General features: G+C 40.7%; 1 protein-coding gene across 3 annotated transcripts in view; it reads left to right on the top strand.

Annotated features, from left to right (window-relative positions):
* Positions 1–17,792, top strand: part of PHF20 (PHD finger protein 20) — a 69,090-nt gene that overhangs the window by 42,637 nt on the left and 8,661 nt on the right. Inside the window, exons 7-14 of one of the 3 annotated variants that reach the window (XM_015408225.1) lie at positions 72–179; positions 2,013–2,186; positions 2,575–2,742; positions 6,786–7,058; positions 11,092–11,190; positions 11,446–11,610; positions 14,839–15,014; positions 15,468–15,603. In XM_015408225.1, coding sequence (XP_015263711.1) covers positions 72–179; positions 2,013–2,186; positions 2,575–2,742; positions 6,786–7,058; positions 11,092–11,190; positions 11,446–11,610; positions 14,839–15,014; positions 15,468–15,603 — 1,299 coding nt within the window. The remainder of the gene's footprint in view (positions 1–71; positions 180–2,012; positions 2,187–2,574; positions 2,743–6,785; positions 7,059–11,091; positions 11,191–11,445; positions 11,611–14,838; positions 15,015–15,467; positions 15,604–17,792) is intronic. The other 2 variants (XM_015408227.1, XM_015408226.1) reach the window with 2 other exon arrangements.

Consider the following 17,792-nt stretch of genomic DNA (forward strand, 5'->3'; position numbering starts at 1 on the left):
TTGGATACTTTTTCTCTTGTTATTCTTGTTAGATTTACAAAGTTTTTTCCTTGCTCTGTTAACATATTTAGAGCAAGGCTCTCAAACATTACAGCCAATAACTTTAGAATTAAGAAGGCGGAAAATACCTAAAGGAGGAGACGTCCCTTCAAAACGTCCCCGGCTCCAAAAGAACATGTGTGAGTATTTTTTTCACTCTTGTAACAGGAGGCCTCTTTAAATAAACAGACTAGAAAATACTGTAGATCAAGCTGTGTATAATATTACCGGATTTTTAATTTCAGAGAAGGCTTTTGAATAGTATTTGCCTTTTGGTCCTTTGCTTTTCTTTTGGTCAGTGTCAAATAACGTTAGCAGACAGGGGCAAAGAGAAAGTGGATATGTACTATAAGCTGAACGGCCTTTTCATTTTCATTTTGAATTTGGTATGTTACTTTAAGCTGTTCCTCACTTTTCATTTTGGCCATTTAATTACATTTCTCCACTGGTTATGTGTGGAGATATTTGACAGGGGGAAAAAACTAGGTGCAGCACTAGGATAGCAGCACTACAAAAAAGGGGAAATAATTACAAATGTATTGATAAATATTATCAAATCTGTGAACAGAAGCCCAGCATTTTAAGTGTTGACCCAGCCCCCCCATTGTACAGATGTCACAGGGATGTTGGTGAATGTACCTTATTAACGTATTAATGTTTTGTGTGATCATATTGTAAACATTTCATTAATTTTTTAATTTATTTTTATTTTATCGTATTTATACCCCGCCCTCCCCACGAACAAATATGTGTTACATGAAGGCACAAATACTTACAATAACTTATAACAATAGAACTTATATGATCAATAGTACAGCAGTATAAACCTGTTGTAAAATTATGAATTACAGGAAGTTGTGTACAGGCTGCAGTGCCTGTGTGGTAGCAGCGGCCGCAATACCAATCCCCTGTCTGTGCTCAAACCTGTTTGCAGAATAATAAGCTAAACAGCAAGCCACTGTAATGCCTTTCATTCTACTGATTTGGTGATTGACGAGCAACTGGCCATCTTTTGGGCTAATGCTATAATATTTATTTATTTATCTATTTATTTATTATTTCTATTTATATCCCGCCTTGCCGGACATGCTGGCTCAAGGCGGCTAACAGGGTTAAAATAACGTAAACAATACAGAGATAAAACAGTTAAAAATATAAAACCGGTTAAAACAGCAACAGTTACAGATTCAAGGACTATGTGTCCTCCATCACTCACATTTGACAGTGGGATATATACTTTCAATGTGTACATAATGTACATAATATGTACACGATGAGAAATATGTACATAATACATAATTTAATTATTTCATAGAACTGAATCATTTACTCTGCTAATTTAGATAAGCAGTGTGGAAAATATCCTGAATTCTGTTCTTTATACAAGGTCTCCTCTTGGGTAACATTTCCATAAGGATCCCCATGATTCTAGGGAGGGGCTATGGTTAAGTGGCAGACCATCTGCCAGTGTCTCCAGTTCAAAGGGATCAGGTAGTAGGTGATATAAAAGTCTTCTGCCTGAGACCTCAGAGAGCTCCTGCCAGTCTGAGTAGGCAGTACTGACCTAGATAAACCAATTATTAGATTCACTATAAGTCAGCTTCACGTATTTTAACATCTTTCTAATGAGATAATCTCATTATACATATGCACATGTTCACACAGCCCTTAAAACATAAAGGGCCTATTTCAAAAGACAAAATTTTCTTGAATCATTGCTTTCATTACAGTGAAGATAACCAATCATTTCCCTTATTTAAGCTCTACAGGCATCAGTGTAGGCAGCAGGTTGGGAATACTATTATATCATTGGGAGGGGTAGAGATATGTGACACATCATAAATAGTGCAGGAGCTGCTCTTTGGGGGAGTGAACAAAGAATGTTGTAGTTCAAAGTGGTTACTTTTTGATGTATTTCTTAAAATCTACTTATTCAGTTTACTTATTAAATATATACTTAAAATGACTTTTAGCACAAGAAAAATTGAAAAATTCTCCAGACAGTGAAAAAGATTCCATAAAGAGGCGGTCAAGACATTCTACAAGTAGTAATCAAGAGGCTTTAGATACTGACATTATAATAGCACAACTAGATGAAATTGAAGTCTTAAAAGATGCAGAACCAAGCCCAAAAGAAACAAGTGAAGGTAAATAGCTTACAGTATAAGTGATTTTTTTAATGGTTTTACGTGATTACATTGCCCCATGTAATTTTGTTGCTGTACTAAAATTATTTGCATTATTGAGCAAGCAATTTACTGCTCTATAAGAAGGGATTTTAATGGATTTTGTAGGAATTGAGTATGGGTGGTTACAGAATGCAGAAGTGTAGAAGCACTTGTAGTGCCTAACAGATCTGAGCAGAGTAGAAGCTCAGAGCAATTTGTTCCTGAGTATTTATATAGCCTAACTGAAGTGAAAAAACCAAAATGTTCATTCCACTTTTTCTAACATTTTAGCAAGTTGGTATTATATAAAGGTTGCATGTCTGTTATCTTCAGCTCATCCTGTCCTATCCTTTTCTTTGTCTTTTAGGTCCATCAGAAACATGTCTTGAATGTGACCAAAAGATTAGTGAACAGTTGCCTCCACCTTCAGAAGTATCTCAGACTTTAGTAGATGAAAGCAGATTAAAGGAAGAGAATATAAAAGAGTCTTCCTCTATACCTGAGTCACAAGAGTCTTCAGAGGCATCTGTTACAGGTTCAGATTTACCAGCATATATTTCAGGCTAAGCGTCTCACTCTTAATGCACTCTTGTTTTTTTAGGGGGGGCGGTTTCCTTTTTATATTTATTTAGAATATTTCCATGTCAATACTTCAGAGTCCTGCTCAAGATGGTTTACAATTAAAAACCGCAGTATTAATGCACAAGCCATTAAAACACAAGCTATCTCTCTATATATTAAAATAAGTGTCTTGACTGACTCAGCAACATCCAGCCCAAACCCCTGGACCTAGGAACATGAAATTCGGGAAGTGCATTCCTTCCATGACATCAGCGTCCACGAAGAAGGGATTTTTACAAAATTGACTCCTAAGGCGGTGAAAAGGGGTAAATTGTGTTTTCCCAAAGGGGTAGAGCTTTGCTGTGTGCCTGGCAGGCTGCTCCCTGCTTGCACCCCCCTCTCTCTGATTGGTCAGCTGTGGAGCTCAGCGTTCTGAGGTAAAAACAAGTTACAGGAGACTGCAGACAGTTGAAGACAGTTGGTATTCAGGGAAGTTCTGTGTTCTGTGTAGTAACATTAGTGATTCAAGACTCCTGAGTAGGGGTTTCTCAACATAAGAGAAGCCAATGTTGGATCAGGCCAATGGCCTATCTAGTCCAACACTCTGTCACACAGTGGCCAAAAATATCAGGTGCCATCAGGAGGTCCAGCAATGGGGCCAGGACACTAGAAGCCCTCCCACTGTTGCCCCCCACAAGCACCAAGAATACAGTGCATCACTTGCCCCAGACTGAGTTCCTATCTATACCTTGTGGCTAATAGCCACTGATGGACCTCTGCTCCATATGTCTATCTAATTCCCTCTGGAAGCCGTCCATGCTTGTAGCCGCCACCACCTCCTGTGGCAGTGAATTCCATGTGTTAATCACTCTTTGGGTGAAGAAGTACTTCCTTTTATCCGTTCTAACCTGACTGCTCAGCAATTTCACTGAGTGGCAACGAGTTCTTGTATTGTGAGAAAGAGAGAAAAGTACTTCTTTCTCTACCTGCTCTATCCCATGCGTAATCTTGTAAACCTTGATCATATCACCCCTCAGCCGTCGTTTCTCCAAGCTAAAGAGCCCCAAGCGCTTTAACCTTTCTTCATAGGGGAAGTGTTCCAACCCTTTCATCATTCTAGTTGCCCTTTTCTGCACTTTTCCCAATGCTATAATATCCTCTCTGTTTGCACACAGTATTTAAATGAGGCTGCACCATCAATTTATACAGGGGCATTATGATACTGGTTGATTTGTTTTCAGTTCCCTTCCTAATAATCCCCAGCATAGCGTTGGCCTTTTTTATTGCAGTCACACAATGTTTTGACATTTTCAGTGAGTTATCTACTACAACTCCAAGATCTCTCTCTTGGTCAGTCTCTGCCGGTTCAGACCCTATCAACATGTATTTATAGTTAGACTTTTTGGCCCCAATGTGCATCACTTTGCACTTGGCCACACTGAACCCTATTTGCCATGTTGACACCCACTCGCCCATCCTCAACAGATCCCTTTGGAGTGCCTCACAATCCTCCCTGGTTCTTACCACTTCACTGCTTACTCCCAACTCCAAATCATTAATGAACAAGTTAAAAAGCATCAGACCCAGTACTGATCCCTGTAGCACCCTACTGCTTACCACCCTCCAATGAGAAAATTGCCCATTTATACTCACTCTCTGTTTCCTATTAGCCAGTTTTTGATCCACAAAACGACTTGTCCCTTTATCCCATGACTATTGAGCTTTCTTAGGAGCCTTTGATGAGGAGCTTTATCAGAAGCTTTCTGGAAGTAAAGGTAAACAACATCTATTGGATCCCCCTTGTCCACATCTTTGTTCACTCCCTCAGAGAACACAGGTTAATGAGACAAGATCTTCCCTTACAGAACCCATGCTAAGTCTGCCTCAATAGTTTTTGTTCATCAATGTGCCTACTAATTCTTTCCTTAATAATAGTTTCCACCAACTTACCCAGTATCGACTTCAGACTGACTAGCCTGTAGTTTCCCAGATCTCCTCTGGAACCCTTTTTAAAGATGGGAGTGATGGGTGTGAAGCACAGAGACCACGTCGAAGATCCACACGTTCACATTTGAGTTCTTTCAGAACTCTTGGATGTATGCCATCCAGACCTGGTGATTTATCAGTTTTTAAGTTGTCTATCAGTCGTAGGACCTCCTCTCTCGTCACCTCAATCTGATTCAGGTCTTTCAACACCCCTCCTGAAATCAGTAGTTCTGGAGTGGGCAAGCACTTCTCATCTTCCACATTGAAGATAGGCAAAAAATGCATTCAGCTTCTCAGCCATTTCCCTGTTGTCCTTCAGTACTCCTTTTACCCCTTGGTCATCCAAGGGCCCCACTGCCTCCCTGGCTAGTTTCCTGCTTCTAATGTATTTGAAGAAAGTTTTATTGTTGGTCTACTCTTTACATTTTTTGTGATATGTTCCTCATATTCCCTTTTTGCCTGCCTGATCACAGACCTGCATTTTATTTGCCACAGCCTGTGTTCCCTTTTATCAACCTCACTGAGACTAGCTTTCCACCGCTTAAAGGAATCTTTCTTACCTTTTACAGCTTCCATTACTTTGTTTGTTAACCATGCACAAAAAAGTTGGTAAGGCAATATAGTTCTTGAATGTTCATGGGGAGATGGTGCAGGACCTTTCTAGGAGCCATTTTGATACGTGGCTCCCTCATGAACCTGAAGAAGTGTCCAACACATCACAGCAGTTTGTTGGCGTGTTCCTGCTCTTCATGAGACTGCGACTGGAAGAACTCAGTGACGTTTCCCAGGGCAACATCATTGCGGTCAAAGTAGGAAGCCATGGAGAGATAGACGTAGCTGGCATACAGCTCCAACTCTGCCTCACACCTCTCACCTCTTACTGTCCCCAAGAAGGCTCCTAGCAAATGTCGGGCCAGATACACTGACGCTAAAAAGGAGGAAGCAACTTACAGATGCGGCAAAGAAATATGCGCATAGTACTCCTGTGGTGCACTGGGCAGCCCATCCTAAACCACAAAAAAAAATTTCTCCAGAAGTATTATGACTGGATTTATGGTAGTTAAATACCGTAGCGTAGCATGGGTTTCGAGCTAGTTAAATATAAGCAGCATGAAACGATCCATAAAACAGAAACAAACCATTAAAAGCTGATAAAATAAAATCCCTAATTAAAAGCCTGTCTAAAAAGATTTGTTTTGGCCTGGCACCTAAACGAAAGTAAAGTGGACATTAGGCAAGGCTCAAGGAGGAGGGCATTCCAAAGGCAGGGTGCCACCACAGAAAATACCCTGTCTCTGGCCGCCACCCACCTTACCTCTGAAGGTGGGGGCACATAGAGCTGAACTTCAAAGGCAGATGTTAATAATAAAGACAAACCTTTTAAAAAAGAACTACCAACTTCAATTTGTAAGTTTCAGTTCTTGTTTCATATTCAGTGGAGATTTTCAAACAAGGATTCAGTTTCTGTTTGCCTCACATCAAATGGGAGGGGTGGATCCTGTGCATTCATCTTTTCTGCCTTCTAGCAATCCCCTACAAGTGGTGTAAAGGCAGTGTCTGGAATTGAAGTCCTTTGTGCACAAAACACCACATAATAGGCAGATGTCTAATTACCAGATGCTGAGGACAGTCAAATGAGATTGCTGTCACCTTACTTGTAAGCTTCCAAATGGGCATCTGGCTAATTACTATTGGTGACAAGGTACTGATGGTTCTTAGTTCTGGTGAATTAGAATTTTCTAGTTGAACTTAGTATTGCTTCTGGGTAACTATGTTTTTGGGTATTAGAACAGTAAAAATGCTGCAAATTGTAATATTCCATAGGAGATGAAAGCCTTACACCTACATTCAGATCCTAATAATGGTGAGGGAATATGACCGTGCCTGACCACCCTAAGCTTGTAGGTTTCAATGAACGTGTGAAGTCTTACATGCCTCCACTGAGTAGGCCTAAATATTTGCATAGAAGAGTAGCATGAATTTTATTTAGAAACATATGTCTTTCTAATACACATTTTTTTATTCTTACAGTAACCAGTGTTTCTAAGAAAACTGATGATTCTGCTGTTTCAAAGGCTGCAGTTGATCATGAACCCAAATTTCGATGCAAGTTCTTAGACTGTTCAAAGTCCTTTAGGAAAGCGAAACTGCTGCATTATCATATGAAGTATTTCCATGGGATTGAGAAGCCACCAGAACCACAGCAGAGTCCAGCAACAAGAAATATTCAAACACGATCCTTAGCTTCTGAGAAGGCCAATCAGGAAGGTTCTAACAGAAGGCGGACCACATCAGGTTGCTTATGTACATATTTTGCTAAGACCTCTTTTAAATATATGTTTTTTCTCTTTTAATTCTTCTGGCTATTGCTCTGTTCAGAACTTCAGAGCTGTGAGACTGAATTTGTTACCTTTTACTTTTCTATGGTTACCTTATGATGCTGGTACCTGTGGTGTTTTGAAAGTGCATTATATTGAGTTCATGTGAATGCAGTTATATAAATTAAACATGAACCTGGATAGTGTAATGTTTAGAATGTTGGACCAGGATCTGGGAGGCCCATGTTTGAATCCCCACTCTGGCAGGGAAGTTAGCTGCATGACCTTGGGCCAGTCACACACTCGCAGCCTTAACTTACCTCACAGGGTTGTTGAGAGGATGGAGCACAGGAGATACATAAAAGACACTTTCTGGCTCTCCCATTGGCTATGCTGTGAGCTCCATCAGCCATTGGCCAATCAACCGCCACGTACCATTGGTTGGGGGCTGGGTCCGCTCCTCTCTCCTGCCCACTGCCAGCCTGGCCACTCTTCGCTGACAGGATAAACTGCCAAAATGGCTGTCTCTCCTGACAAAGACGCTCCTCCTGCTTGGCTCCTCTGCAGCTGGCTGGCTACTGAGGTGGGCCATCAGCCGTCAAACCATTCTCTTCTCCTGCTAACTTTTCCCTCGGTGGCTGTTGCTAAGCAACCAAGCTTGGTTCTGTCAGTAAAAAGGCAAAGACAGGAGGCCCTTTCCAGGCCTACATTGGCCTTTGTGGGGAACTCATTGGGGCCATTCTTGACTAGGGTTGTCAGCTCCGGGTTGGGAAATTTCTGGATATTTTGTGGTGAAGTCTATGGAAGCCAGAGTTTGGGGAGGGGAGAGGCCTCAGCTGAATAGAATGCCATAGAGTCCACCCTCCAAAGCAGTTATTTTCTCCTGTGGAACCATTGCTGCCATTTTCCAGGTGAGGGCTGGAGATCACTTAGAACTAAAACTGCTCTCCAGATGGCAGAGATCAGTTCCACTGGAGAAAACGGCTGCTTTGCAGGGTGGACTGTGTGTCATTATACCTTGCTGAGGTCACTTTCCTCCTGCTGGGGTCTCCACTGTGGAGAAAGACTGTACTTTTCCTAGGTAGAGGCTGCAGGTGTGTGGGGGGGAGATGGAAAGCTGAAGTCAGAGAGGCAGATAAAGGTAAGTTGATGGTTGGCTGGGAAGGAGATGGGGTGGCAACTCGAAATTGGGAAATTCCTGGAGATTTGAGGGTGGAGCCTGAAGAGGGTGCAATTTGAGGAGGGGTGGGGCCAGTTCCTCTGGAGAAAATGGTGGACTCTGTGTCATTATACTCTGCTGAGGTGCCCCCCCCCATGACAGCCAGTGTGACGTAGCAGTTAGCGCTTCAGAGCAGCGTCTGCCAGACCCAGGTTCTTCCTGTGGAAGCTGATTGGGTGATTTCAGACCACTTACAGACTTTTAGCCTAACCTACCTCTCAGGGTTGTTGTGCAGATCGAAAGGGGAAGAGGAGAATGATGTGAGCTACTTTGGTCCCCACTGTGGAGAAAGACTGTACTTTTCCTAAGCAGAGGATGCAGGGAAGGGGGAGGAAATGGAAAGCTGAAGTCAGAGGGGCAGATAACAGTACATTGGTGGTTGGCTGGGAAGGAGATAGGGTTGCCACCTTCAGGTTGGGAAATTCTTGGAGATTTCAGGGGTGGAGCCTGAAGAGGGTGGGGTTTGAGGAGGGGTGGGACCTCAGTTATAATGCCATAGACTCCACCCTTCAAACCAGCCATTTCCTCCTGGGGGAGCCATTGTTGCCAATCTCCAAGTGAAGGCTGGAGATCACTCAGAATTACAATGTCTTCAGATGGCAGAGGTCAGTTCCCCTGGAGAAAACGGTGGACTCTGTGTTATTATACCCTGCTGGGTTCACCACAGCAAATTGACACTGAGTGCCCAAGGCTGGGGCACCTGCCCAGAGCCTCTTTCTAGAGCTTGTTGTATTTATTTCCACAACAGGCCTTATTCCTAGTTACTATATAAAGTATATTCCAAATATCTTATTCCAAAATCTTGTGACTTTTACAGCATCTTGTGACTTTTGCAGTAAAGTTAGCTTTAACAGTTTAAACATTTCTTTGACTTAATCTAACCAATCAACCAGCCATGGTCTATTTTTGTATTTCCAAACTCTTGCAAATACTAAACGTGCTACTGTTAACAAATACAGTGGTACTCTTTGGTATTGCTTTGGGATAGATACAGTATAGTTAAGGAGAACCAGTTCTATTGATTTTCTCAGGTTCTCCTCAAATGCCACAGATAACAAATTAATTATCATTTCCCAAAAAGACTCTGCTCTACTGCAGGAGCACCACATATGTAAGAAAGTGTCATTTGGGTCTTAACAAAACCAACATTTATTGTCAATATTTTTATAGATCCTGGTAATTTGAACAGGAGAGAGATTAAAGAAAACATATTAAAGAAAACAAGGTAGACACATGAATAAATAGACAAGACCAAACTCTAACATTTATATTATGGCCTAATGACTTCCTTCATTTTTAATGTAGCTGGGAATTGAATCACTGTTAATTTCCAGTAAAAAAGAATAATACATTGATATAGTACCTTGATTTTGTAATGAAGTAGTCTCAGATTTATTCAGTTCCAGCCCCAGTTCTACATTACGTATTTTTTTATTTATATAAACTGCATAATTGCATATATTGAAACATGGAATTAACATAATTGCTGTGATAGATCACCACTTCATGAGGTATTACTCTATTGTTTTTAATCAGTTGATAGAAGTAGTAATAGAAGTGGTCCAAAGTTACATCAGACCAATATTTACATCCCCCCCATCCAGTCTTTTAAAGAGATTGAAATTAATGGTTGTTCAGGCATAATTGTAGAGTCAAGATATTCCCCAAACCACTCAGCGACCCATTGGATTTTAGCAGCATAACAGTAAAGAAGCAAATTTGGAACCGGAAGTCCTCCAATTTTCCATTTTTGTTGTGCTTCATTCATATCAATCTTAGGGACTTTCTTTTCCCACGCAAAATCAGTAACAACTTTCTGACATTTTAAAAAATGTTGACATCAGATATCTGAGTTGGGCAATTTTGAAACAAAAAGGTGAACTTCGAAAGTGTAAGCATTTTAATAATATTGATTCTGTCAAACAGTGATAATTTCAAAGATGCTACATAAAATAGTTTGGTATTAACTTCTCTGAGAATTGGAGCTAGGTTGAATTCACAAAATTGGTTCAAATCCATGGGTATACAAATCCCCAGATACCTAATCACTTCTGGATATGAAACTTCATATAACCAGCTGTCCTTATTTAGATCTATTCCAGCCTTATTAAATAGTAATTCAGATTTGGAAATGTTTAGCTTTTATCCAGAAACTATCACATACTCCTCTTTGATTTCCTTCCATTTTTACTAGATTTCTGAATGTTTAAAATAAATATTGCTAAATCATCTGCATATAAGCTCACTTTATAACAGTGCTCTTTTATTTTAATGCCTTGAACCTCATTTGATTCACAAATATAGATTGCTAAAGGTTCAGTTGCTAGTGCAAAAAAGTATAGCTGAAAGTGGGCAGCTTTGTTTAATACTTCTTAAGATATTTATCGTCACTGATAGGGATCCTGATATTAATATCCTCGCAAGAGATTCGGAATAGATAATTCTAATCCAATTTAAAAAGCTGTTTCCAAAACTACACTGCTAAAAAAATTGGCTCCAAACTATCAAAAGCCTTTTTGTGTCAAAACATATGAAAGCAGCTTCTGATTTTTCTGTCATAACAAACTGCATTAAGTAAATAAATATAGGGTGAAGAAAGAGAGGCAGCAATTTGAGTAGGAACTATTTATGTGTGAGAAATGGACAGAGATTTAGTACTTGAAGACAAAACTGAAATCAAATTAAATTGAGCATATTGCTGATCTGGATTTATCCTAATCATGCATAAAATGTACATCTATGTAAACTTATTATTCTTCCACTCTGTAAGCTAGCAAAATGACATAGATTTTCATTGTAGCTGCTAAAGAAAAGGAGAAAAATAAAGAGAAGAAACCCAGAGATATTGTACGATCAAAGTCAAAGAAAAAGAAGAAAAAGAAAAAGAAACCAAAATCAGGTAAAATTATAATATAGAAACTGGATTCGTTTTGTTGACTTGCAGAATCCTGACCAATTTTTGGGTAAAAAATACTGACAAAACATATTATGTTGGAGCCATATGCATACATGTAATTTGTCTTTTTAACAATAGAACCTGTATTCTAGAAATCTTAAAGGGCCTGTTCATGGGAAACCAAGCCATAAAATCTTGTGCATGTCTGTTTTGTGTAGTATTTATTTCCTAGTGTTAACGCATTCCTAATATTTACAGAAAATTCAGGCAGTGAAGAAAATGTTGAGTTTTCCCAAGGTCTTTCCCCTCCAAGATCTGTCACCACAGCGAGATACAATTCAGCAAACCGGTCTTCTGCACATTTGACTACACAGCTTCATGGGTCTGATACTGGGCACCGTAAACACAAATCAAAAATAACTGGTGAGACTGATTTAGTTTCTACTTGGAATAGTTTTCTTAAGACCTAGGAACCACTTTGAAAGGAAATGCAAACATTTTCTGTATAGGATGGAGTTTGATAAACACACAAATATTTGTTATCTTACCTTGGACATTACGAATTACTCTGGAAACAAGATGTTTCATTTTGTAAAGGAAGCAATTTTTAAGTTAACTCATTTACCACTAGCTTTTAGTCCTTGATACTTATTAAATGAATTAAGGCCAGTTCTTACCAGTTACCAGTCATTGTTATGTTCGCAATAAGTTTCCTTTCTAAATTCTTGCATTTGAATCATTTATATCTTTCCAGAATGCTCAACCTTCAGGCTGAAATCTTCTAGATTTGGTTTCTGCTTAAAGGTGACTTGTATTTTTTTTAATCTTAAAAGCAACCTTTACCTACTTCTTAGGAGACGTAATGTCCATGACTACTCTAAAACAAATTAAAAATTAATTGTTGAGGTCTATACCCATGGTTGTGCATGTCCAGTCTCAGTCCTTATACTGTATGTAAAGAGACTGAAGGCTTTAAAATAATTCCTGCATGTAGGGAATTAAGAAAATAATGCTAGAGGAGAGAAAATTAAGTCTGTAAACACTTCCTGAGCAAATGCATTGTGGCTCAGTGGTAGAGCATATGCTTTGTATGCAGTAGGTCCCCGGTTCAGTCCCTGTCACCTCCAGTAAAAAGAAAAGAAAAGAACAGGCAGTAGGTGATGAGAAAGACCTCTGCCTTAGGCACTGGAGAGCTGCTGCCAGTCTGAGTAGACGATACTGACTTTGATGGACCAAGGGGGCTGGCTTCATGTGTTCAGCTGAAGGCCATCTGTTGCAAATTAAGTATAAATAGGGCTGAACCACTGTGACAAAATAAGTGTGTACTTCTGTGATTGGAGAGGGTTTTTATTCACTGCCCTTCTTTTGCCTCCCCCCATTTTTTGTATATGCAGAGATTGGCATGCATACCATCCTGATTGAGAGAGATGACCATCCAGTTATATCAATATTAATACAGTTTTATTGCTGCTATCAATTTATTTTTTCTAAAACTTCTGTATGAGAGAATTGAGACAAATAGCTCTTTTCCCTCTGTAGGGACACACTGACCAGACTACCTAAAAAGAAATAAACAATTATAAAAAGAAACATATAGTTATGAAATATAACTTCAAATACATACTTATTAAACCTGAAACATTGTTTACAATCTGAGCAAATTGCTACATTTATAAAAATTATAAAGTTACTTGTGACTCCCTCACCATCATTCTGCAGAGTATTTAATTCATATTGAAAGATATACATTAAATGTACATCTTACAAGTATATATAAACTTGTATAGCATATGCAGGAAGTCCAGATTTCATTTCTGATAAATATAATCCAGGGCTCATTAATGAACTGTTTTCTGCTAGGAGAGACAAGCTTTTTCCACTCCGCGCCCCTTCCTGACAATCAAGGTAGCTTGCAGTCCTCCTTCACCCTTCTCCCATTTGTTCCCTGTCTTCTCACTGGGCAACCAAAGCAGTATAACAGGCATTGCCTAGAGCAGTAGCTTTCAGACTGTGTTCCAAGGAACCCTGTGTGTCTTTGGAAACTCATCAGGAATTTCTTTGCTGAGAAAACTGGAACACCAGATGACTTTCTAACAGACATATTATTCACCAAGACCTGTGTTCCCCCTGCAGTATGCAGTTCAGTAGACATACTCTTTTATTTCTGCTAGTAAAATAGTGAGGTCCAATCAGCCTGTCCAGTACTCTGTTATAAACTGAACATGTAGTCTGTGCTCTTATTTCTCTGAAAGACATAGAGGTTTAGGTGGTTTTAGAACAGGTGAATTGATGTGGAAAGGGGTTCCCTTCGTATTGAAACTCTGAACACCACTGGCCTAGAGCTGTGATCAATCTATGGACTTGGGCTCAAGGATTTTGTGGGTCACAGAGCTCCTACTGGGTCAAAAGCCCCTATCAAAGTAGCCATTTTTGCAGCCTTTTGGAAGGACCTACAAGGATACAGAAGAGCAGCAGAATGGCAAAGTAGGGTTGTTCAGTGGTAGAGAGTATTTATACCATGGCACGGACCCTTGGCTTGTTCCTCACAATAGTACACTTCCTGGTGCTTGGCTTGTGCTGCCTGTCTCCAGCTGTTTTGGTGTGGTGCCCATAGTCCTGGTCTTAACACTGGTGAGGTCATAACTCTGCTCCCTCCTTCCTGTGATATGAGTCTGATGTTATGTAACGTCCATTGTGCTCTTGTAACTTACTGGGCCCTGGTCTGGAAAGACTGAAGACTAATGGCCTAGTGTGCTCCTTTGCCAAGCAATATTGTTTCAGAAATACTTGGAAAAGGCCATTACCCCACCTGCACTATTACCCAGTACATGTAGGGTAGTGCCTTCCCCAGTTGTTCCTTTTTCTCCACTGCCCACCCCAGCTGTGCTGAATCTGGAACTCAATGGCCTAGAATCTTGGTCAACTCATATATGAATTGGGCAACAGGGAAGAGAAGCACTGGGAGTGTATGTTATCATATCTCTCATGTTTAACACTTTCACACCATATGTATGTGGTAAGGAACCTTCGAGTACAATGCATATAGGTGTACTTTGCTCACTTGCAAATATTGTGCCACCTATACTCAGGGTAGTGAGGAACGAACAACAGTGTTTACCTCTTTTTAACCATGACCCAGATTGCCATCTGTTTATTTAATCCTGTAGTACTGTAGACGTGTGGAGGCCAGCCACATGCTTTCTCTGCATGGCCCAGTATTGTAATAGGACACTGGGAACTGGCTTTGTGCAAACAGAAGATTCTAACCGTTAAGACAGTGTAAGTGGGATTTCTATTCAGATGTAACGGAACAAAATATTTTATGAATCATGCACTTTTAATTCATTTGATTTCAGTGAGAAGTATTTATTTAAATGTATCCCCTGCTTTTTGGCTTAAAAAAACCCCCAAACACTCATTGAAATCAATGTTTAAATTGTACTATATACTTTACAATCATTTAGTGATAGTTAAAATTTAGTACATTGTCCAAGTCTGGCACAGAACTGTTTCAAACATTAATTGGAATGTTTGATAACATTGGCAATGGATATTTCTCAGTTTACACTGATTTAGAATGGCCAGCTCCTCTGGCAGCATTTCTATAATTACCCTGATGGTTTTTATTTCAATTGAACTTCTTGCCCACAGAGGATGATACTTTGAGTGAGTCATCCACAGATAGTTTGCTCTGGAGCGACGATGACTGCAGTCAGGACGTTGATGTAACAACTAATCCTGATGATGATCTTGAAGATGATGATAATGACTTTGAAATTGTCCGGTGCATTTGTGAAGTGGAGGAAGAAAATGACTTTATGATTCAGGTATATGGTGATAGATAATGGATGTGCACCGAAGTAAATGGAAACACAAAATTAGTTATTTAAAATACATGTGGTAGGAGTCTATTATACTGACTGTATTATGGCTTTGTCATCTGGATATCCAAACTATATTAAGATTAGCTATTCATGGGTATTGGTAATCATACAGTACAGCTCGTGTATTTTAGATGGAAGTTCTCAATATAGAGCAATGATGTTTAAATGCTGAGTTGGAGCCTGTGAATGTTCCCCTAACAGAGTCTTTCTCCAGTTAAAGACCGCTACAATATGAATTCCATTGATTTTAATTTAATCATTTCTCCCATTTGTAAAATAAATTAGCAAGAAGTATTAATATTGTGTATGCCTATAAAATATTTAAAAGGCTTTTTGTCTGTCTGCCTATATGGCTGATCTAATTCTAGCCTTATTTCTGTTTTTCATTGACCATAGTGTGAAGAATGTCTATGTTGGCAGCATGGAGTCTGTATGGGATTATTAGAAGATAATGTACCTGAAAAATATACCTGCTATATTTGTCAGGATCCTCCAGGTACAAAGATTTCTAAGGTTGCAGAGTCTTCTAATAGTATGTAGTAATTATATATATATATATATATATTTAAAGAACGTGTGGGTTGGAGCACATGGTATATTTACGTAAGAAGATGGGCACTTCTGCTAGTTAGAAGTTTTATTTTGGCCAATTCCTCCCACTGCCGCTCCCCACATTGTGCCCTGTCCTGTTCCTGGAGGGGAGGGTCCTCTGGATCCTGTGTACAATTTACAGGAAGGGGGGAGAGTTCACTGGCAGTGGGGAGGCAGGAAAGTTCCCATTCCAAGAGTAAACCTCCATTCATGGATTGTTGAATCCAATCCTATTTATTTAAATAACTAGCAGTAAAGCCCGTTCTGAAAGCAATACAACGGGATCTAGAAAGAGGCTCTGGGGGAGTGCTCTGGCTTTGGGCAAACAGTGTCAATTTGCTGTGGTGACCTCAGCAGGGTATAATGACAGAGTCCACTGTTTTCTCCAGAGGAACTGATCTCTGCTACCTGAAGAGCAGTTGTAATTGTGAGTAATCTGTAGCCCTCACCTGGAGATTGGCAACAATTGTTACCCAGGACAAAATGGCTGGTTTGGAGGGTGGAGTCTATGGCATTCTACCTGTCTGAGGTCCCACCCCTCTGCAAACCCCACCCTCTCCAGGCTCCACCCCTCAAATCCCCAGGAATTTGTCAGCATGTAGTTGGCAACCCCATCTCCTTCCCAGCTAGCCACCAACCTACCATTATCTGCCTGGGACTGATTGGTTTGGTGGGTGAAGTCTATGGCATTGTACCTGTCTGAGGTCCCACTCCTCCTCAAACCTCACCCTCTTCAGGCTCCATCCCTCAAATCTCCAGGAATTTCCCATCTGGAGTTGGCAACCCTATCAGGACTGGCCCCAATGTGTTTTCTCCCAAAGGCCAAAGTAGGTGACAGGACCAAGCTTAGTTGCCTACCAACAGGCACTGAGGGGAATGTAGGGTTGCCAGCTCTAAGGAGGAAAATACCTGGAGATTTGGGGGGTGGATTCTGTAGAGGGCAGCATTGGGCGGGGGGGCGGAAGGACTCAGCAGGTATAATGTCATAGGGTCTACCCTCCAAAGCATCCATTTTCTCCAGGGGAACTGATCTCTGTCATCTGGAGATCAATTGTAACAGTGGGAGATCTCCAGGTCCCACCTGGAGATTGGCAACCCTAGGGGAAAGTCAGCTGCACAGCAGGGGGTTGAAGAGAATGGTTTGATGGCTGCTGGGCCAAGATTGGCAACAATAGTTCCCCAGGAGCCCCATCGTAAATGCACCAAACAATTCCTAAAGATTTTCCAAAACACTACTCTGTTGATAAATTGCAACACTTTGAATTAGCACCAAAGCTTTAAGAGCTCTCCAGCTGTCACCTGGAGACTGGCAACAGCTTGTCTGGAGTGTGGGCAGTATGGCATTGTATCTGTCTGAGGTCCCCCTCTTCCTCCTCCTCCTCAGACCCCACCCTCAGCAGGCTTCATCCCTAAAATATCCTGGAAGTTTCCAACCTGGAGTTGGCAACCCTATGTCCTGGAGTTCCACCCTGGAGTTGGCAACCATCAGCCAACCTTTATCTGCCTAAGTTTTACACACACACCCCAGCCTCTGCCTAGGGAAAGGGCAGTCTTTCCCTGCAGTGGGAACCAAAGCAGCTGACATCATTCTCATCTCCCCCGTATGATCCACACAACTACCCTATGAGGTATGTTAAGGTTGAAAGTGTGTGAATGGTCCATAGTCCCCCAGCTTTTAAAACATGAACTTGGGACCTGCACACCATCTGTGGCAGTAAGGGGGTGACTGCTGGCACCTTTTCCTATCATTTTTTGCCTTGAGGTATTCTGCTTGTGGTGTGATCTGTCTTCTTTGTGGTGTGGCGTGATTGTGTTATTGGGTTTGTTTCTTTTAAAGGGGAAGTGATGTGTTGTGAGTAAGGACATATGTTATCTCAGAATACAGTAGTTCCCATATGCAACTGAAAATTCCAACTGCCTTGCGGGGGGGGGAGTTTGAGGTGTGGAATGGAGTGAAGTCCAATCAGCTTCCACATGCAAAAGACCTTGAAACGCTGGGCGGGACTGCACAAAGCAGCCAGTCAACCCAGCCAGCGTCTTCTGAGTGGCAGTTCTTCCGGCCAAACACTAAAGGGGCCAAATTTAGAACATTGCAATATAGAACGTTGCTATTCAATTATAATAAGGGAG

Source organism: Gekko japonicus, unplaced genomic scaffold, assembly GCF_001447785.1.
Source record: "Gekko japonicus isolate JY-2015 unplaced genomic scaffold, Gekko_japonicus_V1.1 scaffold211, whole genome shotgun sequence".
NCBI lineage: Eukaryota > Metazoa > Chordata > Lepidosauria > Squamata > Gekkonidae > Gekko > Gekko japonicus.